General features: G+C 41.5%; 1 protein-coding gene across 1 annotated transcript; it reads left to right on the top strand.

Annotated features, from left to right (window-relative positions):
* Positions 1 to 728: 728 nt before the first annotated feature.
* dhx36 (DEAH (Asp-Glu-Ala-His) box polypeptide 36) lies at positions 729 to 24,311 on the top strand. Its single transcript, XM_068712150.1, has 26 exons — positions 729 to 1,274; positions 1,574 to 1,722; positions 1,890 to 2,003; positions 2,153 to 2,366; positions 3,029 to 3,067; positions 3,190 to 3,360; positions 3,555 to 3,634; positions 7,062 to 7,136; positions 8,500 to 8,666; positions 8,768 to 8,849; positions 8,956 to 9,096; positions 10,079 to 10,184; positions 16,265 to 16,352; positions 16,963 to 17,018; positions 17,141 to 17,205; positions 17,715 to 17,858; positions 18,214 to 18,331; positions 19,280 to 19,378; positions 19,992 to 20,165; positions 20,299 to 20,385; positions 20,475 to 20,558; positions 20,707 to 20,806; positions 20,969 to 21,059; positions 21,938 to 22,058; positions 23,575 to 23,727; positions 23,797 to 24,311. Exons 1-26 carry the CDS (start codon positions 1,032 to 1,034, stop codon positions 24,028 to 24,030), a joined length of 3,195 nt encoding a protein of 1,064 aa, XP_068568251.1. The 5' UTR covers positions 729 to 1,031; the 3' UTR covers positions 24,031 to 24,311.
* The last annotated feature ends 21 nt before the right edge of the window (positions 24,312 to 24,332 follow it).

The raw sequence follows: 24,332 nt of genomic DNA, 5'->3' as shown, positions 1-24,332 counted from the left end.
TCCCATGGTGTGGATTTTTAGAGCCTCAGGACATTGTTCATAAAGTCACATTAAATGTTTTTTTCCCCAATTCTTGCTTCTTCAGCAACTCAAAATGTACTTATGTCTAACTATTGATCATAGAGATAAGAATTATTAGGTTTCCTTGGTAAACAGGAATGTCAGGGGTTTGGGTCTGGGGATTAAATAGCCAAATATTTCATTTTGTGTTGTATGGTATGTACAGAAGTCAAACAGGCACCACAATACAGCGGGATAGTAAAATACACCAGAGAAAAATGCCTGATAGAAAATCCATGTTACACAAAGGGAAAATAAAATATGGAAAAAAACATAATAAATTGGGTATACTGGGAACTAATCAAAATATGTTTCTACGTAAATGTATTCTCAATCACTTCAAATGCATATTTTATTAAAAAATATTTTGAAACACTTTATTATTCAGAAGATACTCAACCTTTATTTCCTGCATAAATAATAAATTATGTTGTTTTTTGTTTGCCTGTTATTGACGTCCAGAAAAAAACAAAAACAAAACTGACAATCAAGCACAAACATTTTTTCACAAAAGGGACTCTATCAACAAAGAAGTAAAAAACAACAGTAAAAATAGGCTCCCACCACATCCGCCAACAACAATTCAACCAACCAATCACAGAGCGCTGCCACGACCAAATATCAGGCAGCTGAAAATGATTTCTGACGTCATTTCTGTGCGACATGCCGATGGAATCGAACAAGCACCATACGAAAGTGTTGCATGTTGACAGCATCATCTGAATGTTAACATCTGTACATGTAATGTTATCGCTCAAGAAATTAACTGTCGGGAGCTACGTATTTTTAACTCCAATATCTGACCCACACGTCCATTCAACATCTAGCTAAGCATTGACGCTTAGCAACGTTAGCATTAGCGAGTAGCTAACATTACAATACACCGTAACGTCATCTAACTTTAGCGGTTAACGGATATTCTTAGAACGTTTTAGCATTCTGTGCTACCACCGCTTCATTCTGACGGCGGTATGAGTTCTGGTTATGGTGGTCGAGGAGGGAGAAGAGGCAGAAGAGGAGGTGGAGGATACAGAGATGGAAGCAGAGAAAGACGGGATAGAGGAGGTTCGAGTGGACACAGTTCCGACTTTGACCAGGACCGAGGAGGAGGTGGACAACGGGACCGTCCTCCTCCACACCTGAAGGGACGTGAGATTGGTCTGTGGTACGCAAGATACGGAGCCGTGAGGAGGAAGCAGGGTGACCGGAGATCGGTATGGATCGTGTTTGGTTGCGTGCTCTTGCACATTGTGTTGAGCAGGGCAGGTTGTCACTCCATTAGAAACAGAGATCAGGACCGTAAGCACAGATATGAGTCTGAGGCACTTATGTGACGGGTGACAGTTCCCTCCTAACAGATGTATTACCACCTGTAGGAGACACCTGAGTTCAGAGTGCCTAATTTCCAAGCAAAGTGTGGGGCAGACATTGCTTCAAACAGAACGCTGGTGCCACTTTTGTACAGGTTAACTGCAATGTTACTGAACTTTCCCCTTTTCATGTCCATGTGCAGCGGGCGGTGGTCCAGATGGATGAGGCCAGAGAACAGCATATTACCAAGCTGCTCAGCTCTGTTCAAAATGATCACCGTGGTTCGTGGAGAGATGGGAGAGCCTCTACGTCGAACAGCTTGCAGACAGCTGCAAATAGCAGCGGTCATTGGTAAGAACAGCTTGTATAGCTATTCTGTTCAAGACTTGCACAGTGTCATTTCGGGCTTACAATAAAGAAAATAGTAACACTAGATGGGAGCAAAAGTGTCTGGAGTGTCAGTTATTTTTTTCAGCTGCGAGTGCTGTTAAAAATGTCACTCTAATTTGTGCATGCAGTTACTTCGATGGGGACATGTCTGAGGAGGAAAAACAGAAGATTGAGCTCAAATCTGAGGAGGAAGAGGAAGAAGTTACTCCAGGCCAGAAGAAAGCAACTCACAAATCGCAACGGTAACTTTGCAAGCAAATAAGATGCATTGCTCCAAAAAACATAGTTCAATATTTGATGGTGTTCCATGCCACAATCACAGAACAACCAATATTGTCTGGTGATCCACCGCATTGTGGATATTTACGCACATTATTGTTTTTCCGCTCAGTTACTTCTCCCATGCAGTTGTTAAAGATGAGCCTCCAGACACGTGGGATGATGAAGAGCAGCAGCAGGAGAAGGAGGAGAAAGAGACACTGAGAAGGAAAGACAAGGACCTGGAGTTCTTAATCCAGGAAGTAGCCAGAGACAGTTCACTTGATGACCGCTTAAAGAGAGATCTGCAGACCAAGAAATCAGATCCAAAGTACAAAGAAATGCTGGTGAGCATACAGATTAGTATCAAGTTCATTATGTTGAATGTACTGATTTTATCATGTGTCTGCAAATATTAAAATGTCCACTGCACCAGACTTTTATTGGTTTGATGCCCAACATCATTTATATTTATTAGAAAGGATGCATACCATCCAATTAAAGAGTTTGCATGATCATTTATGTAGGGAAGATTGGGTTACTAAAGAAATGAAGAGTGGAGTAAAAATAACCAAAGCTAAAACACAGTAATAATAATAATTACAAAAACCTGCTCGTTAATTTGCCAGAATTCTTTGGCTTGGATCTGAATAGTTTAGTAGAATACCATAATACAGAGTAAGGTTGGGAAATATGATGAATTAATATCTCACAGGAATATTATATTATCCCACATGTAAAATATTGGTAAATGTTTAAAAAATGAAATTACAGAGCAGATTAGTCACAATATCACAATATTGGAATGTCACATTATTCCACTGAGTGAATATTGAGGAATTACTGAATTGTCAACCCACTGCTCAGAATCTGGTTTGTAAGATTACAATAAGAGATGTTATGGTATTAAACTGTACCCATCATTAAGTTATAGAGAAAGAATGTCTGCTCTTCACTTTATTGATTTTCTTCAGTGTTAAGAAATGTTTCCAATTTTTTTTGCCTTCAGAAATTCAGGGAAAGACTACCATCTTATGGCAAACAAGAGGTACGTTTCAAACAATCTCTTCCGCATCGTTGTTTATTCTGCTAAATGAAATCTTATCCTCTATTTACCTCTAGTTTGTCCTCATCTCATGATCTTTCCTCTCATTTGCTTCCTGTACTCAGGAGCTGGTTGAGCTCATCAACTCGAACCGTGTCCTGGTGGTGAGTGGGGAAACAGGGTGTGGAAAGACCACTCAGGTTACCCAGTTCATCCTTGATGACTACATCAATAGAGGTGTGGGCTCAGTGTGTCGTGTGGTCTGCACTCAGCCTCGTCGCATCAGTGCCATCTCGGTATGTACTTTTTTCTTTTTTTAGCTCTGTGTTGAATTGCGTGTTGCTTTGTGCATAGCAAGGATAGATGTGGTTGTGTGATATGTTCATGGGCTGTATATGTCATTTGCTGTATCCGTCATGTAATTTAGATAAATATTCTTCAACAATGCTGATCGTGTTCTTACATTTTTTTTGTGCATCCTCCCTCTCAGGTAGCAGAGCGTGTAGCATCAGAGAGGGCAGAAAGTGTAGGAAATGGAAATTCTTGTGGTTACCAAATCCGCCTGCAGAGGTAAGGAAGTCTCTTCAAACATACGTTGTATAATGTAATCAACATAACTGATGCTATAGCAGCATCTACGCTAACCTCTTTAGGAGCCGCCATTGTTGGTTAGAACCAACAGTCGCCTCGCACACACCTAAGCCACGCCCATAGCTGCCAGTAGCTCGAACAAAACAGGATGTTTTCCAGCTGATTGGCCACATTTACACACATGGGCCACCACTGCCTCATTATCGATTTATGACGGGACACAGCAGCACAGACCGTAGCGTCACAACCACACACACACGTCATCGGTGTGGAAGTTCATCAGCGTGGGTAAAGAAGACAAAGCACGATTTGTCACAACTGCAAGTCCAAAATAAGCAGTGGAGAACAACCTTTAAAACGTTGTATTATAGTTCATTCCCACCGGCTTGTGTGCCGACAGCATGGGGGTCTCTCCCTGGCACAGTCCTGCTTATAACGGAGCTAACAGCTAACATGCATCATGATGAGTTCAGTCTAAAGAACTCCCATGAATAGGCTACCGGTGGTGTTGACGGACTTCTGGTAAAAACTCTGCTAGCTTAACCACTTCCGCTCTTGCGTATCTGTCCAGTCTACCCTTACCCTGGTTCAGACATCCTCATCACCTCACTGTAAACATTGGGCACTGCTGGTTTGTAGCAGTTATTCCGGAGTCACCCAAATTAACATCAAGGCTGCCAACACATTCAGGACCATACTTCTGTCCTTCTCAACAACATTTCATGTCATGCATCAACAACTCCAAATTATGCTGAAAAAGCTCCTTCATTTCCATTTTGATTTCATACCACCACTCGCTTGAGGTTTTTCCAAACTCTTCTCAGTTCAATCACTTGCTAAATACCAGCTGATGCATGACAATTAGCAATGCACACATATGTACATAATTACCATCATTACACACAGCAGAGCAAGATTTATAGTAGCCGATAACCACAAACATGAGTATTTGATTTAATTTTTTTATTTAAAGACAAATGACTACAGCAAATGATGGAAGAGATGAGTATTCAGTAGGGCTGCAACTAACGATTATTTTAATAATCGATTAATCTGTCGATTATTTTTTCGATTAATCAATGAATCGGCGGGGAAATGGCGAGTGAATAAAAACGTGTCATTAGTCTTGCAAACTATACAACCCCTGCTTTACTACTGTTATTAACTTTCCTCTACCTCCGCTCTGCTCCGCGCTCAACTCAACTTTTTTTTTAATACTCAAACATCTTCGCGACTTATTGAGTGGCGTAATAATCGCGCGATACAACAAATCGATAATGAAATTTGTTGCCGACGCTTTTAATAATCGATTTTAATTGATTTTATCGATTCGTTGTTGCAGCCCTAGTATTCAGTGATATAATACATTTAGAAAAAGAAAAGCACAAATAGATAAAAAAAAATTAAACCTCAAGACACCAATAACGAGGGCAGAAAACTGGTCTGTTGGGACCACAAGCAGATTGAGGGGCCAGTGATCTGAAAGGTTGTTCAATAAACAAACATAACCAAAGATACAGTCTCAGTACCATGTTTAAAAAAAAAGTTAGTTACCATAGGTCTGGGTTTATACCACTCCAGATCAGTCACTGTGGGGCTGTGTGTAACAGAGGTGATCTTCAGCGGTGTGTAATGTGCTGTCTGGTAAAGACACAAAGTGCTGCGAGGTTGCACAAAGCTTCTTTAGCTGCCACAAAGGCACACTGGCAGCTATGTCGCTGCACAGGATGGGAAGCCCTAAGCACAAAATATACACATATGTCACAATACATAAGTGCAGTTAAACTTTAAAACGTTAGTTTTTAAAACAATACATTTGTAAAAGTTTGGCACAAAAAAGGAGAATAACAAGACACATGTTAGCCAAGTAATTAGCTACAGTTCAAATGCACTCAAAAAGTTAAAAAGCTGAATTGTAGACAAATCATTATTCATTTTACTCATTTAAAACAAGGAACACAGATCGTAAACATTAAGTTAGCAGTATCACCAACGTTATGCAAGCTGTTGGCTACTGCACAAACATGTTACGGGAAAATCACAAGACACCATCTTACCTCTTAATTGTGAAGGTAAAGTAGCCGTTCTCCCTCTAGTTGCTAACATATGGCACAGTGCTTGATTAATGCCATTAACGACTCTTGACCGACGGAGAGCGAGTACAATCGGCTGTCTGCTGGCGTTCCGAGCGCCGGAAGTGACGGAGCTTGCTAACGGAATGCGGAGCAAGTTTCAGCGAGAGATCAATCGGAAAAGTAAAGTAGAGGGACGCCAAACAGACAAGTTCACGCCCCGACAGGGCGTTCTCACCGCTCTGCGTACACTGCGTGCGCCATCTTGGATTTGAGCGTCATAGCCATTGACACAGAAGGTGAATGAATGGATTGGTTTACCTGTGGGGGTGTGTGTGATGATGCCAAAATATAATAACCTGATAACTAATATAATGATAATATAATTGCCTAATAATGCAAGCACACCCTTTCGAAGAGCAATGTCTGCACAATGCCCAAGTCTTATAATGGGAGGGAAAATGGTTTATTTTGCATCATGTTGACTAAAGTGTTGGTGATGCTTTTATTAGATTAGATTGTTTGTTAGCCACACGACTAAAGCCAGTGGAATTTGCTTTTGATACAGTATTTTCTTCCCTTTAGCAAAAATACATAAATGATCAGTATGTAAACAAACACATGTTAAACACAAAGGCCAATATCAAGTTCAACAAAAAGGATCAGGGTCATGTTCATATATTCTACTTTACATCAATAACGTAAAAATGATCGAGGTCATGTCCATTCAGCGTACAATAAGTCAGTAATGTAATTATTGTGACAGGCCTAAATGTAACATATTACAAAATACGTTTGGGATACATAAAAAAAACATACAGAAAACCTGCTGCCAGTAGTGCAGTATTGAAAAACTTGCAGACATTGCAGAGAGAACGTGATGAGTTGGGGGGGTTACTAGAGCCCTGAGGCCCCTCAGCAAGTTAATCCAGCCAGAGCGCCTGGCCCCTGGCAAGCTGCTCCTTCAGTAGTTTCTTTTAATTTTATATTAAACATGCTTGCTGTTATCAATCTAATTCACTGTTATTTATGATCTTTATCTATATGCTGTTGGATCATTGCTATTGATGATCTTATTAGGTCCTCTCTGTGTGTGTGTGTGTGTGTGTGTGTGTGTGTGTGTGTGTGTGTGTGTGTGTGTGTGTGTGTGTGTGTGAGTAATCCTGAACTGGAAAAAGAAGATGTGTAAAAGACAATGTTGTCTTTTACAGTCGCATTCACAAATGTGGACTGAATGAGACTCATTCTGGCATCTTTTTTCTTCACTTTGTACTCGTCTTAATTAGTGTCCTTTGGGAAATGTTAAGTCTTCTTTTTCTGTTTCTATTTCTCAGCCGGTTACCACGGAGACAAGGTTCGGTCCTGTACTGTACAACAGGCATTATTCTTCAGTGGCTTCGCACAGACCCGTAAGTCCCCCCCCCCCCCCCCCCACACACACACACACACACACACACACACACACACACACACACACACACACACACACACACACACACACACAACCCTGCTTCTTCATCCTCATCACATCTTCTCCCTGCATTTCTTCTCTGCTTTTCCTCTTTGTGCCTTTTGTTGCAACTGTCCTTCCTCCAGTCTCTTATTCGATCTGCGTCACTCTGTTTTATTCCCATTGATTTGTGGTTGACTGTCTGCCGTCTGTGGAAGGCGCATTAGTATGGGTCCTCATTCTCAAAGGCAGAGAAATGAAGACACACACACACACACACACACACACACACACACACACACACACACACACACACACACACACACACACACACACACACACACACACACACACACAGCTTTTGTTGACTCATCCTTGTATCCTCATCCTTGCATTCTGAGTGTCTTCAGAAAAAACAACCACAGAGACTAAGTGAGAGTGCCAGCTTCTCTTGCTGTCTTGCTTCATGGTCTTTTCAGAATTGGCACAGCTCTAGCGAGTCATTTTAGGACTACAGTCGTCTGGCAAAATGCTGCAACTTTTGGGCATTAAGATATATTTACGCAGCAGCTTGCTTTCAAGCTGACAGTTGTATGGACTGCAGCTATGTTTACACTTGTCAGTTTGTCTCCAGCCATCAAGTGATGACTTTATATTTGAAGTCCCACAGAGCCTTTTGATTTGTCATTAAACTACTGCTGTGCAGATGAGCACAGCACCCAATTCTAGTTGCAACGATCACATATCTAAATATGTAGTATACCATTTGCAGATGCAGCATTTGAAAAGTGAGTAAAAAATGGCATCTAATTATTGAAACTGACTAGAAACAAAGAATGTAAACAAATAACAGAAATCATGCAGCACATTATGAAAAAAGAGAAACAATTTGAAAATAAAAAGGGTCTTCTTGCAGAGGTATTAAATACAGACATACTAGACATAAAAAATGCTTTTTTCAGGCCTAATGAGGACACTGCATTCCAAATCACATACTTTTTTCTTTTTTTTTTCTTTTAGTACGTACTGCAGCTGCCCTTACAAAGTATGTTTTGTTGCGTGCCGTATGCCTTAAATTAGGACACACTACTTCGTCATAACAATGCACCTAACTATGACCTTCATGCTCATATATCCGCTGATTGTGGGTCAGAATAACCAGAAAAGCATGCTGGCTTGCATAATGCAAAATGCAACTGGATGCAGTAGGACATCATGATATTTCTGGCATACTAAATGGGTATTGGAATGCACAGAGCGACCCAACCTAAAATCCACCACTGACTAAAACATTTTCCTTTTATTTGTTGTGTATGTGTCAGATTGTTGTCCAGCATCAGCCACCTGGTGTTGGACGAGATCCACGAGAGGAACCTGCAATCTGACGTTTTGCTTGTCATTGTGAAGAACATACTCACCCTTCGAGATGACCTCAAGATCATCCTCATGAGTGCCACGCTCAACGCAGAGAAGTTCTCTAAATATTTTGGTATGATATACCGAAGTTTGTTCAGCACTGGTCTTGCAAGGTTCATTGTTTTGGATTGTTCCTCCTTCTCATCTACCCGTTTCCCTGCGTCAAACCTTTAGACAACTGTCCAATGATCCACATCCCTGGTTTGACGTTCCCAGTTGAGGAGTTCCTACTTGAGGACATTGTGGAGATGACCAGGTAGAACACACACACGCACACACACACAAATGCAAAGATACAAACGGAACCACACCCCCTTTTGTTTTAGCGGGGTCTTATATGAAATGGTTGGTGTGTCTTCCAGGTATCGTTCCCAGAATAAGGACCGTCGCCCCTCAAGGAAGAGAAACTTTTGGCAGGGGCACCCCTCCAGGCCTGAGAAGGAGGAGAAAGAGGCTGAATACAAGGAGAGTTGGCCCACTTATGCACGCACACTGCAGGGCAGGTGAGTTGGTGAGAACAGCTGGGTAGTTAGATTGTTAGAGAAGCTGCCAGGTTGATAGATGTGTTGTTTAGGTGGCGAATGGGAGGATATGGCTTTGTGACATTCACATTTTAAAATGAATATCTCCTTTTCTTTGTGAATTTGAACTTTAAGTTTACCTTCGTGTTTAAATGCTGAATGTAGAGCAGGGTTAAGGCTTTGGAACACTTGACCCTTTGATAGATTTGTAAGGTAAACACTACATTTATACATCTGCATTACAGTGTACCCACACCCGAGGTGGCAGAAGTACGAAAAAAACAATGTCGTAGCTCATTTGCGCCTCTCAATGTAACTACATGCATAGGTAACATGGGCTATACAAACACTGCACCAACTGTAATTTACTATTGAATCTTTGTGGTGTGGTTTTCCATTCCACAACTGCTTGAAGGGGACAAGCTCAATTTCTCAATAAAGCTCAACAAACTCTTCTTCATTTATTACAGCTATTTGCAGTGCAGTGCAGTGCCTTTTAAACAATTAGACTGTTTTTCTACCTGTGATCATTCCTGCTGTCCATACTGAGGTTTCAGCAGTGAGTGATACTAATCAAGTTTGTTCAAGATACAAGAGATGTATTTGCCATTTGCACCTTTTAAAGGCACAGTGGAATTACTTGAGCAATGCTCACGAGTCAGTTTAAAAGGAAAACAAGAAAAAGGCAAAGAGGTAATACAATAAATAAATATATACACCCTCCATAGACATGGTAAATATCAAGTGTAAAAAAGTGTGCACACTATATACAGAAGTCCAAAGTGAAAAATATTGCACAGTCCACATTATAAATTGAGTTTGGTATCTCCAAAGTTAGTATATTTACTACAAAACCTTCCATTTGTGCTATTTTGCTGAGCTCCAGTGCAATGCGTTACCGTGTTAAGGCACGGACGATGGAGGGTTGTCTATGTATTCATTGTCTGTGTCCCATGTTTTACAGATACTCTGACCACACCATTGAGACACTGGAGATGTTGGACGATGATGATAAGATTGACCTGGAGCTGATCGTGGCACTGATTCGCCATATTGTGCTCAATCAGGAGGTGAGTTTAGCTTCATATGTCTGGTTTCAGGGCAGCCGTATGAAAGTGGCTAAATTCTGGTGTCTTAAATTGGATTTCTTTAATGAAGTACATTGTACTCCATTGAAGAAAATGGGATTCCAGGGAGTTTGTTATGTGGGTCGGAACCGCCTAAAAGCCCTGAGTGCTTGTGTTACGGACACTTATCCTGTAGATTTTTTTCCTGGACTTGAAAAGCTCCAAATATTTTGATCGTAGACAGAGCAGTGCTCCACTAGGAACGTGGTTTCAGATCAAATAAAAGTGAATGGTTAACAGAGATACAGAAACGCATAGACGCACATTACATTCCTAGGTAGAGCAGATGGAAGGAACAGGAGGGCTAGCTTCCAAACACGGAGCGACATTAGATCAAAAGGAAATAACACAGATTCTGGCAGCAGATCTGTGCTAATGAGTGATCGAACAGATGCTCTCCCAATGCACATCCATTTCCTTCTTCTTCTTTTTTTTTTACTCTTTCCTGTTAGATTTCCTTGTTTTCATTTCATTTCAGTGTTCAGTTGAGACTTTGGTTATGTGGAGTATAATGTCAACTAAGTGTTGAATGTTTTAGACTAGCTATATCAGGAGTTGCATGTGCAGGCAAAATGAAGGCAGGGCAAAACATTTAAAAAAACTGACTATTTCAGTAAATCCCCTCTTGTGAAATTGTATTTGCAGCATGTTTCTTATGTTTTTCAACTGTGTAGTTAGAGTCACGTGATCAGTGCCAACATGTGTGATCACAAAGCTGTACAAAGAAACCGATTTATCACAAGCAATACCATTCAGTGTGGGCTTTTGTCACTATTAAAAGGGAGAAAACAACGGTGAGGACAACTTAGAAAATGGAGCGCCTGAATGAAGGAAAAACAGTCGATACTGCTCTCACTTTTCCTTTATTTTTTCCAAATGAAGTGAAGTGTATTTGTTAGTTTGTGGTGTATAGGAGAGAGAAACAGGAAAAAGAGACAGGCCTAGAATGAGATGTGACTAACACAGTCAGACAGAATAATTATCCCTTCCCCTATGAAGCCATATCTCCATCAGTCACGGCCACCCTGAGTCAGTCGACCAGCTGATTCGCCGTGGCGTTGTCCAACGCTCCAGAGAGAACTGCTTGATTCTCTGTGACGGCGTTCTGAACTGAGGATATGGGCCGTCTGCCAGGCTTTCTACTGTGATGATTGGTTAATTATGTTGCAGGAGTCTGTGATTAGACACCTAGGGGGTTGACATACAGGCATTAATGAATGCCTGCTGTGTGTGTGTGTGTGTGTGTGTGTGTGTGTGTGTGTGTGTGTGTGTGTGTGCGTGTGTGCGTGTGCGTGTGCGCGCGCGCGCGTGTGCGTGCGTGCGTGCGTGTGCGCACGTTAAATAGTAGCCCTACAGTACAGAGCTTGCTGTGCCATTACTTGATTTTCAGTTGGAACTAATCAGAGCTGCTTTCTGTACTGCATGTGTGTGAACATGTGTTACTATCAGGTTGTAACTAGGCACACCGCCTGCAACTCTCTCCTCCTTTATCTTTCTTGCACGCACACACATGCAAGGACATTAACACACACAAATCTAGTCCCAAGTGGGTGCCAGTGAGTGAGCACTGGTGATAATAATTAGCTTTAATTAAAAGGCAGAGGTTCTCAGGACCCAGAAGCTATAGTCTGTTCTTCATCTCCCCTTCCTCTCAGGAAATGAAAAGTCCTTTTTAAAGACTGGGTTATTTTTGTATCCGCTTAATATTATCCTGACTATAATTTTTGTTTAATTTTAGGTCTTTAATGTAGCAAAGTAGCATTTCTAGAAACGTTTCCCTTTTGATATTACATACAAGTTGGATTTTGTTCTGGTTTATAAAGTTTAGAGCTTCTAACATTATTATTTGTCTTTAGTTAAAATCAAAAAAACATTATTTGACTCATTGTTTATTTCTGACCTTTTCAATATGGTGCAAATGGCACTGTCTTTAACCCTCCTGTTATGTTCGTTTTTTAAGTACAGCCATGATGTTCGCGGGTCAATTTGACCCGGTGCATGTTTAATCATCCAAAGGTGGTCAGAAACCAAAAAAATCCTAATAAATATAGTTTGTACCTCATCACTAACTCCGTTACTAACAATTCAATCAGTATTTAGTGGAATGGAGTTATTCACCCCTCCATAGATTATAGTTCAATTAGGATAACCCACTCGTTTTCATAAAAAATACATGTTCAAACATTTTTTTTGGTACCATATCATGTATTTATTTCTACATTTTTTGTACATTTTGAAACTTTCTTTTTTTCATTGGGTGATGTAGATAAATAGACTTGAGACACCTCTGCTGTTCAGGGTCATATTGACCCGCTCACTCAAAATCAAGCCAAATGAATACAAAAGGATTTGTATTGAAAGTAAACTTCATTTACAGTTGTGGTCAAAAGTGTACATACACTTGTAAAGAACATAATGTCATGGCTCTCTTGAGTTTCCAGTTATTTCTACAACTCTGATTTTTCTCTGATAGAGTGATTGGAACAGATACTTCTTTGTCACAAAAAACATTCATGAAGTTTGGTTCTTTCATGACTTTATTATGGGTTAACAGAAAAAGTGACAAAATCTGCTGGGTCAAAAATATACATACAGCAACATGAATTAGCAATTTTGGTGACTTAGAAAGTTGTGTCAATGAAATGAGCTTCATAGCATGGCCTCTTAACTTCTTGTGAGTGATTATGAGTGACTACAGCTGGTGACTTCTCTGAGGCCATTTAAATAGGGCTCATTGGATACAAACGCCCACAAACGCTACAATGGGAAAGTCAAAGGCGCTCAGCATGGATCTGAAAAAGCGAATCATTGACTTGAACAAGTCAGGAAAGTCACTTGGAGCCATTTCAAAGCAGCTGCAGGTCCCAAGAGCAACAGTGCAAACAATTGTTTGTAAGTATAAAGTGCATGGCACTGTTTTGTCACTGCCACGATCAGGAAGAAAACGCAAGCTATCACCTGCTGCTGAGAGAAAATTGGTCAGGAGGGTGAAGAGTCAACCGAGAACCACCAAAAAGCAGATCTGCCAAGAATTAGAAGCTGCTGGAACACAGGTGTCAGTGTCCACAGTCAAGCGTGTTTTGCATCTCCATGGACTGAGAGGCTGCCGTGCAAGAAGGAAGCCCTCGCTCCAAAAGCGCCACCTTAAGGCTCGACTGAAGTTTGCTGCTGATCACGTGGACAAAGATGAGACCTTCTGGAGGAAAGTTCTGTGGTCAGACGAAACAAAAATCAAGCTGTTTGGCCACAATGCCCAGCAATATGTTTGGAGGAGAAAAGGTGAGGCCTTTAACCCCAAGAACACCATGCCTACCGTCAAGCACGGTGGTGGTAGTATTATGCTGTGAGGCTGTTTGCTGCCAATGGAACTGGTGCTTTACAGAGAGTAAATGGGATAATGAAGAAGGAGGATTACCTTCAAATTCTTCAAGATAACCTAAAATCATCAGCCCGAAGGTTGGGTCTTGGGCGCAGTTGGGTGTTCCAACAGGACAATGACCCCAAACACACATCAAAAGTGGTAATGGAATGGCTAAATCAGGCTAGAATTAGGGTTTTAGAATGGCCTTCCCAAAGTCCTGACTTAAAATCCCATTGAGAACATGTGGACAATGCTGAAGAAACAAGTCCATGTCAGAAAGCCATCAAATTGAACTGAACTGCACCAATTCTGTCAAGAGGAGTGGTCAAAGATTCAACGAGAAGCTTGCCAGAAGCTTGTGGATGGCTACCAAAAGCGCCTAATTGAAGTGAAAATGGCCAAGGGACATGTAACCAAATATTAGCACTGCTGTATGTATATTTTTGACCCAGCAGATTTGATCACTTTTTCTGTTAACCCATAATAAAGTCATGAAAGAACCAAACTTCATGAATGTTTTTTGTGACAAAGAAGTATCTGTTCCAATCACTCTATCAGAGAAAAATCAGAGTTGTAGAAATAACGGGGAAACTCAAGAGAGCCATGTCATTATGTTCTTTACAAGTGTATGTAAACTTTTGACCACAACTGTATGTTCAATTATAGTGTTAAGAAACAGAAATTTACAAAAAAGAACAAGAGATGAGCACAATGAACGAGGTGTGTGTGTGTGTGTGTGTGTGTGTGTGTGTGTGTGTGTTTCTACACAGCACACAAGTGACATGTCGTCACGGTGTGCTTTGTTCAAATACATTTTGTCTTTATAATATTTCTGGCAGACAGTCTTGGCTGACGTGTATTGGTGAGGATGACCACTGTCTTTCACAATTTTTGACACAAATGTCTCGTTTGGAGGAACAGGTATATCAGTTTATCATATCATCAATTATCTGATGGTTCATAATCAGTAACATTATAATATGAATTGACCTCAAGATGGTCTTCATCTTCAGACACATCCTCCTCTATTTCACTGTCGTGATCAAGGATGTGCTCCAGAGCCTCCAGGGCTGTCATCCTTTGTTTCTGTTGCTCATGTTGTCCTACAGTATTCTGCTGTGTTGTATGCATCTGCAGAGTGTAATGTTGGTAGGACTCTCAAGCAACCCTCCCCTGCTAAGTGTGGGCAGAGTTTATAAAAGGTTCCCGTCAAAATAGTATCTGTATTTCTCGCACAGGTGGGGTAGTGTGTGTGTGTGTGTGTGTGTGTGTGTGTGTGTGTGTGTGTGTGTGTGTGTGTGTGTGTGTGTGTGTGTGTGTGTGTGTGTGTGTGTGTGTGTGTGTGTGAGAGAGAGAGAGAAATGGGGTGAAACATGGTGGGAGGGAGTAAGAAATACTTTGTCTCACATTTTCAAAGAAAGAAATGGTCTAAACTTGACACTTCTGACCCCTTAGAGCCTCCATTTTCAATGCCGGGTCAAATTGACCCGAACATCATCTCTGTTATAGAAACCTGCAGGGGTTGTTGCAAATGCATGATATTTTTTTTTTAAACGTTAATTACACTAATTAAGGCAAGCAGAAGAAGTTTCATACAGAAAAAGTACTTTAAACTATTTTTTCTAGATTTTCAAACTTTGAAACGGGTCAATTTGACCCGGAACATAACAGGAGGGTTAAAAGCTGATGATTATGAGAGTTATTAATGATTCCAAAGCCAGGTATCAAACCTCATTGCTTTTTGTGTATTGACTGAAATGTGTTTGTAGCAACTGGCATTACAATCCTGGTTAGGTTCTGTTTAGTTATTCTTTGGTCAGATATTTCCCGTTTTAAATCAGGAAATGAGGAAACTCTGCTAACATAAGATCGTGTTTGAATAATGTAAAAAATCTGAATGGCTGCTTGTGGTCAGATGACATTAAACACTGATGCATTAAGATATTTGGCATTTTGTTAAAGTAAAAAAGTTTTAGAGAAAACATTTTATTGTAATCTGTAAATCTCTTTTAGGTATTCTGCATTATTCTTTGTGTCCTATTTGTTTGCTGCTACAATAATACAATTGCTCCTCATCAATCATTCAAGGTGTCTTTTTCTCGTGTATCATTATGTGATGTTGTTTTTAATGTTTGAGGAGCTGACACCTAATTTACGTTAAGTGGTCATCCATTCCATTGTCAGACAGCTGAATTTGCTCGCGCTGGAATACTTCCAACTTTATTAGCCACCGTCATCTGTTTATCCTGCTGATGTTTTCTCAGCTTGCATTTGTGTGCCTCTATATTTTCCAGGTGACTAATTGGTTTTCTTTTTCTTTTTTTCTTTTTTTGCTACTTTGAGATCCCTGTGGTAATGTGAAGCAGAGGCTGCCCTGTAGTGGGAAGATGTTGTTGTCATTATGATGTTGGCAGGCAATGTCAGGGCCTATTGTGTGGCCGAATGTGGAGGCTTGGAGCTCAGGGCAAGTCATCTCCATCTTCATCGGCTCAGCTCCTCCGAGGACACGGGCACCTCGCTCACTTGGCTCAGTTGCTGCTGAGGCTCCTCCGGCTAATGGCTGTTTGTTTCTGTTGGCTGTTTGTTTCTTGGTGTATTTTTCCTCTTCTGAAACCCCGCTGTTTTACAGCTGCTAAGTGTGGTGTCATGTCTTGTCTGGCAGGATGGAGCAATCTTGGTCTTCCTTCCTGGCTGGGACAACATCAGCAGTCTCAATGACCTGCTCACGGCTCAGCAGATGTTCCGATCAGGTACAAGCGTGGAAACGCATCTCTGTGACATGAAAGTACATTCTAGTCATCTCAGTGTTGATATACTTCAGAGGAGATCCATTGGAAATGAATTGGCTTTTAGAAAATCGATTAATCAGGAACATATTCTTCTGATTCATTGATATTGGAAATCGTTGTTAGTTGTAGCTCTAGTGTGATATGAAAAGTTATTGACGGATTATTATTATTATTGAAGTTACTAACGGACTTTTCAGTGAAGTAGAAGACATCTTGTATTCTGTTAAAACTTTTTGAAATTTGTATACATTCATACATTCAATTGAAGGAGTAGATGTAAATGTATAAATGTCTTTTTTGTGAAAAGAAAACCTTTTTTTTGTATTTTTAAAAGTCATGAAGGGGATTTTTTTAATATACTGGATTAAATACATTGTGTTTTTCTGTCCATATTTAATAACAATATAAGTTTTGTTACCAAAGATGAACAAATGGTGATAAATTGTTGCATTCATGATATTAGGTTATATTTTTAGACATAATTGTTAAGCCTCTCACACTATCAGTATTATCTTATGTTGTCAAATGGTTCCTTGTTTGAGTTTTTCTTTTGTGTCCTGTTGTGTTTCAGACCGGTTTGTTATCATCCCTTTGCACTCCCTCATGCCTACCGTTAATCAGACGCAGGTTAGCATTCTTCTGTTTCTCTCTGTGCTCGTCTCTCTAACTGTCTCTGCCAATTGTCCTGCTTTACTCCCTCTTCAACATCACAAAAGTCTGTTCTTATATTTCCCCCATCCTCTTCTCAGGTGTTCAAGAGGCCTCCTCCTGGAGTTAGAAAGATTGTGATTGCTACCAATATAGCTGAAACCAGGTACGTGAATGTGTGCGTGTGTGTATTTGTTTGGATTTTGCAGGTTTTGTACTAGTTTTTGGATCTTACTTCTGGTAAGTTGGAGAAAATGGGAAAAAAAATGAAGTAGTGAGGACTCTGTGTGTGTATGTGTGTGTGCTTATGTGTACCAGTGTAATGCAGTATGTCCAAGTCATTAATAGAAACAGCAGATTTAGGGCTAATTAGCATACATTTCCTGGAGTGATTATGGACACTGTCGTATTGGCTTGGCTGAGCGCACAAAGTCTCTGTCCGGCAATTTGTTAATACATTCACAGAGCATTGTGTAAGCTGCCTGCCCTCCCCTCACATCACTCCACTAAATATAGACTCTAAACCTACCAGAGGGCTATATTTTAGTTTTCTTTACTTCTGAATGATTGAGTCTTAGCTAAGAATTCTTCACAGACTGCTTTGAAGATTTGGTCTTTATTCCAGCCTCTTCTTTTTGTCTCTCCCTCTTCTTCTCTCCCTACTCTTCCTCACAGCATCACCATAGATGATGTTGTTTACGTGATAGACGGAGGCAAGATTAAGGAGACCAACTTCGACACCAACAACAACATCAGCACCATGACAGCAGAGTGGGTCAGCCTGGCCAATGCCAAACAGAGGAAAGGACGTGCTGGCAGGTATGTGTGTGGATATAACGAGGGCATGCTGTATGTTAGTGCCTCTGGGTATGCAGTGCTTATCTGGAGACATTATTTCCCTTCTATTTGTCATCTCAGCTTTCTGTCAGTCTTTCCCATCAGCCCACTCCTTCCTGCCTTCCCATCTGTCTGTGACTCGAGATGTCTGTTCTGTTAGCTAGCTCTGACATCAAAGTGGAGCAAGGCCCAATTAGCAGGAGCTGCTTACCGAGGGAAGTTTCATCCCATTGATTTCAAATGAAGCTCTTGTCATAGGACTGATGTAACACGCGACCTCTTTTTTTTCTTTCTCTCCCCTCTCTGTCCCACTCTCTTCTTCTGTGCATATATCCAGAGTGTGTCCAGGGAAGTGCTATCATCTGTACAATGGTCTCAGGGCCAGCCTGCTGGATGCTTATCAATTACCCGAAATCATGAGGACACCACTGGAGGAGCTCTGTCTGCAGATCAAGGTTGTCTATGTGGAGAGAAAGACTGAGACAGACTGACGGAGAGAGACAAATAGGTGTTGTCTGGGGAGTTGAGATGAGGCCGTGAATGAGTTTAGTGAGTGCAGAAGGAGAACGAGGATCGCGCTGCTGTTTTTGATCTTGCGTTAAATTACAGCCTCTCCTGCCTAATGAGAATGAGGGATGAACATTCTGGGCTGACTCATGCCCCTTTGCTCTCGAGCTCTTTCGCTCTTACATGAACAGGCTCTTTCTTCTTTGGTTGCTTACTATTTTTTTTCCCCCCTCCTCTTTTTTTTAAATCCTCACACTCCACTCAGACATATTTCAACCCATGCTAATGGAACATTAAGCCAAAGTTCACTCAGATCTAGTGTTTGCAATAATTGTTCTCACCAGTATTTTTATTGGATGTGCATTTGAGTGTGTGTCTTCCACGACTTCAATTGGATGTTTTTTTTTAAGCTAGTGGGTGAGAGGAGGACTAATGCATCAGGGTGTCCTTAAAGTGAGAGAAACACTGACAACATGCTAACCCCGAGCAGACTCTCTAATGCACTAGCACTCCAACACCAACCTATTAGTCAGACATAGAAATGTGGTCGCTTCCTTACTCTTCAGGTAGATGTTTGGTGTATTTAAAAAATATCTTATTTGATATGAAGGTGAATACATATTTAGTGTATCACCTTTTGTCATCATTATATTATTTCTGTGCTCAGCCACGTAATGATGGAACTAATGGTAATATGGTCAACTCAATAATAGCAAACCATGAGAAGACACAAATAAAGCTAACTGCAGTCGACCTTACTATAGCTATATCCTGCACAGCCCACAATTCAGTGCTACAAATGACAAGCAGTTAGACAAAGGGAAGGGAATTTAATATAAAAAGGTTGACATGCTTTTGCTGATAAATGTGTAATGTGATGTGATGTGTGCTGCTAGATTTTGAAGCTTGGGTCTATAGCTCAATTCCTGGAGAAATCCCTGGACCCTCCCACTGCAAACGCCATCAACCTCGCCATCAAGAACCTCGTAGACCTGGTAAGAATCAGAATAGATCATTCCTTTATTTTTAAAGATAGGTTAAGAACTAATCAGAAACAACAAGACTGCTGCAACTAACCAATAATTACATTATCAATTAATCTGACTCATTGTTTCAGTGTTAATCAATACTCTCCAAAGAAATGTACCAAAGTAATTTGGGAAACTGTAGCATTTCAGCAAGAGAGACCATCTCTTACCTCAGCATGTGGTTTCAAGGTCTCCTGTCTGGAAGTATTATTCATGAATGTGCTTGTACCAAGGATGCTTGTCCTTTAGTAGAGGAGGTAGGTTGGAAAAGAAATGAGGACTAAATGAGAAATCAGTACTCATTAAAAGGGTTTGAGAAGATAAAGCATGAGAATGAATTCATGCTAACAAGGTTAAAACACACAAAAAAAGAAAGTGGTATTTGGCGGTAACAAAACTCAAAGCAGATGCTCCTGAGAGCCTTAAAAAGCCTTAATTAATAATAATTTTTCGCCTGCTTTATATTTTGGGATATTATTTCCTTCTCTCGTGGATATGTTCAAAAACAACCTGTGTCGAGCTGTAGATGACTAAAAATGTGTGCTTTTCTTCTGGGTTTTGTGACTATGTTGTGTGCTAGAACGCCCTGGACCGCTCAGAGAATCTGACAGCGCTGGGTTTCCACCTGGCTCGCCTGCCTGTGGAGCCTCACATTGGCAAACTCATTCTGTTTGGAGCTCTGTTGGGCTGCCTCGACCCCGTACTCACCATTGCTGCTTCACTCAGCTTCAAAGACCCTTTCTTCATACCCCTGGTAGGGCACCGAGCTCACAGACATGAAAGCTTGTGTCAGCAGCGACACACGGGCACACTTCAACACACACTGCCTCCTTCTTTCATTGCAAAGTAGGTCTTAAAGGAATATGAAATGCATTTGTCTGTCTCAGGGTAAAGAGAAGATGGCAGACATGAGGAGAAGGACTCTGTCCAGAAACTCCAAGAGTGACCACCTCACTATTGTCAATGCCTTCCAGGTAAGACAGCCCACATCTGTCTCATCGGTCTTTCATCTCTGTCTGCTGTATACATTGATTCTGTTTTAATTCATCCTGTGATTAACCAGGGCTGGGAGGAAGTGAAACACCGTGGTGCCAGGTATGAGAGGGAGTACTGCTGGGACAACTTCCTGTCTGCCAATACACTCCAGGTGAGCCAGTGTGATTAGGAGTGTTGTGCTGAGCGCTATACTGATGTGCTTTTAAAAGAAAACCACATTACATGTTTAAGTTAACTCCTGCCTGGGGAGATAAGGACATGCAGCCTTTTTTTAGAAGCAATTTGCCTACATCATTCAGATGCTGCAGAACATGAAGGGTCAGTTTGCTGAGCATCTAATGCATACAGGCTTTGTCAGCAGCAGGGACCCCAAAGACCCCAAATCCAACGTCAACTCGGGTAACTAAAAATCCACTTTTCATCGACTGGTTGCGATTAAACTGTCCGAAAATGCTCTTTCTTATGAATCTTAAAACCTGACCGTGGAGCAGTAATGAAATCTCATATGCGACATGCTCATTTTTTATTTTTTTATTTCTCTAACTCTAATTCCTTCATCAGACAATGAGAAGTTGATCAAGGCGGTGATTGTAGCTGGTTTGTACCCGAAGGTGGCAACGATCAAACCATCTCACAGCAAGAAGAGGCCCGGGTGAGTCTGCCCATTCAATGAGATGAACAAAGACATACAGGAAAGGGCTGCAGAGTACACAATAGTAGAAGTGCACAATCATTCTTATTGAACTTTTGATCAAAAAGTGGCCTCCACGCAACAATATCTCATCGGACCTCTCAGGTAAGAGTTTGTCAAAAACAGAGGCTGAAGTCATCATAAAACTGGCCTCAGGCAGCTGTCATAGGCATCAGCTGTGACCGCTGCGCAAAAGACAGACACACACTCTCACAGTAGGCCCGTCACTTCTGTTTGTCTGTCTCAGTGACAGCTTTAGACCCAGTTGGACAGTGAAAATTGCCAGGGTCATTTCCTCTGCATAAGTAATTCTCAGCACTTGTGGCGCTAAACCATTTTGAAAGTTTTCACATGTCTGCAGTATTTAATGGAGGCATTGCATAATGAAGCACTCCTTGTTTGTTTTGCTGCTAAATCAGACCGCTGTCTGGTACAAGCAGCTTTGTTCCCTGCAGTCAAGCGGTTGAGTTTGAAACACGGTGTTACTTTCATGTTAGGGAGGATTCGCAGACTGCATCACAACTTGTCTTTGGTACCCTCCGTGCTTAAATGGCAGGAGGCATTCGTTCTGCCTCGTATTAACAAGCCTAAAGCACCTGATGGGTCGTTTCTAGAACTACCGATGATCCGTTTTGTGTAAAATCTGTGGAGTTCCTCTTTTAAGGACTAGAAATCGTTACTATTTAACTAGAAATGTTTCCCCTTCTGTTCCGTTGTCTGTTATTAAGATAATGATGGCAGTAAAACTATAAGAATTTCCTTTATCAATAGTTTTTACCAATGTACGTCACCCCAACACCCAGACAAACACAGGCACTCCAACGTCTTATCTTTCTCAGGGTTAAGGTGTACACCCAAGCTGATGGAAAGGTGTGCATCCACCCAAAATCAGTCAATGCTGAAGAGACCGAGTTCAACTATACGTGGCTCATCTACCACCTCAAGATGAGAACGAGCAGTGTGAGTAGGCGAGGGGACATGGGAATGCAATGCTCTGTGTTTCAACACGGCTGCATGAATGTTGTTTTTTTACTTTCAAGTGCGTATTTGTGTGTCTTGTTGATTTTGTATGTGTCCCTCTGAAGGGTGCGTGTGAGTGGAAAGAAGGGCCAGTGGTTTATTCCAGCTTTACTCCGAATGAATATTTGATTAAAACGCTGCCTTTCAACTCGCCCTCAAAGGCTCTTGTGCTTCAAAGCGTCCAGACACAATGTAAGAGGTGGTGGTGGTGGGGAAAAACGGTCAATGCGGCTCCTGACTGCCACCCTCTCTAGCTCTTCTTTTTTTTTTTTGCCCCTTTTTACACTCCCATTTTCACCTCCCTTCCATCTGTCTGTCTTTGTTCTTTGTGTGCCATTTCTCTTTGTGAAGGTTACCCTTCAGCAGAAAAAAACCCTGTCATGTCCTCTCTGATTTCTGCCTGTGCTTTTGTCTCTCACTTTGCCACCTTGGTCTTATGAAGAAAAGTATTTTGCTGGATTTCCCCATTATTATTGCCATGGCAATGGCCACCATTAAATGTTTTTTTTCTGTAAGTAGTTCTGTGCACAATGCTATGCATTGTGTCTATTATAAAAGTAAGGATTCAGAGAGGCCAAGCTTGTCATGGTCGTTTGTTTACTAAGTGAGAGAAGGAAGAAAAGAAAAAAAGGAAGGAAAGTGAGTGATGACGTTAAACTTTATCTCCTCTGACGCACTTGCACATGGTGGTCTATTGCATTACACATTCATGGGGCAAATGCAGTTGTCCCTGCTCTCTCCTTGCTTCTTTTTTCTTTGTCTTCCACCCACTCCCCCTACCTTCTCTCATGCTAATTTATTACACTTCTGTCCGTTACCGCGTGTGTGTGTGTGTGTGTGTGTGTGTGTGTGTGTGTGTGGGTGTGGGTGTGTGGGTGTGGGTGTGTGTGAGAGAGTGTGTGTGAGAGAGTGTGTGTGAGAGAGTGTGTGTGAGAGAGTGTGTGTGTGTGTGGGTGTGTGTGAGAGAGTGTGTGGGTGTGTGTGTGTGGGTGGGTGGGTGGGTGTGTGTGTGTGGGTGGGTGGGTGGGTGCGCGCGCGCATATAGAGTATCACTTCTATGTTCTGTCTCAATATTTTCAAATTTATGTGAAACTTATTTCCGTCATTTCTTTAAAAGAAGATGGTGTTTTTTTATTTGGGTATCAATAGTCAAGCTACTCTGCATGAGCAGCTGTCAGTTGAGCACAGGAAGGAAAATGGATGGAAAAGAGTGCAACACATTTGTGAAATTCACAGACAGGGCAAGATGACATTTCTCTTCACTGGAGGCACCGAAACACATTTCAAACTCGCACGGCCTCTCTTCACTAATGGGACACTTTCAGCCCACACCACAAAATAGCTGTCGGCTACGGTGTGTCATAATGATCCCGCTTCCCGTCACCGACTGTGTTAGCGTGTTTGTTGTCAAGCTCCTGTCGTTGTGTGTTAGCGACATGTCTCTGCGTGTCCTCAGATCTTCCTCTACGATTGCACTGAGGTGTCCCCGTTCTCGCTGTTGTTCTTCGGAGGAGACATCACGATTCAGAAAGATGAGGACCAGGAGACCATCGCCGTGGACCAGTGGATCGTCTTCAGATCCCCGGCACGCATAGCGCACCTTGTCAAAGTAAGCACAGGACACACTCACAACAAAGTGAATGATGAGATACATTTTACTGACCCGTCTTTTCTACAGAGTTTAAAGAAAGAGCTGGATTCTCTGCTTGAGGAGAAGATCCGTAACCCTGCTCCCGTGGACTGGCAAAATCGTCAGTCCAAAGACTGTGCTGTCATCACAGCCATCATAGACCTCATCACCACCCAGGAGAAGCCTACAGGCAGCACGAAGGGCTATGACAGACCGTGGGCGTCTGCCCCAAGAGGACAACGCATTCAGTTCAATGACGACGACGACGACGACGATGATTAGGTGTGGCCAGGTTTTAGGCTGGTTGGGCCTTGAGGTTAGTTGGGATATTTATGACAACCAGCTGGCATTCTTGATGGTGTTTCTGAAACCCAGGACGCAATAGTACCGGAAAATGTTCTGCACTTGAATGACTCAAATTATTTTGCCTATTCTGTTATTTTGCAAGGACCAATCCATGTTCCAATCCACACTCAGTAGCTGTTTTGTTAATTTAGTTTGAATAAATCTTGTTCCTTTTTAAGGAATGTTACTTATTAGACTGCACAATAAAGAAATGAAACAAAAACGCATGGCTTTGCTTC

The sequence above is a fragment of the Cebidichthys violaceus genome, unplaced genomic scaffold (genome assembly GCF_023349555.1).
Source record: "Cebidichthys violaceus isolate CVI_PGR_0920_01 unplaced genomic scaffold, fCebVio1.0.p SCAF_1, whole genome shotgun sequence".
Classification (NCBI taxonomy): Eukaryota; Metazoa; Chordata; class Actinopteri; order Perciformes; family Stichaeidae; genus Cebidichthys; species Cebidichthys violaceus.
The sequence above is the reverse complement of the archived record's forward strand: the minus strand, read 5'-3'. Positions and strand labels throughout refer to the sequence as shown.

Coding starts and splice junctions, on each gene's coding strand:
- dhx36 (XM_068712150.1), top strand. CDS start 1,032: ATGAGTTCTGGTTATGGTGGTCGAGGAGGGAGAAGAGGCAGAAGAGGA. Junction 7,137..8,499: donor CAGTGGCTTCGCACAGACCC/GTAAGTCCCCCC, acceptor TGTATGTGTCAG/ATTGTTGTCCAGCATCAGCC. Junction 18,332..19,279: donor AGCTCTGTCTGCAGATCAAG/GTTGTCTATGTG, acceptor GTGTGCTGCTAG/ATTTTGAAGCTTGGGTCTAT.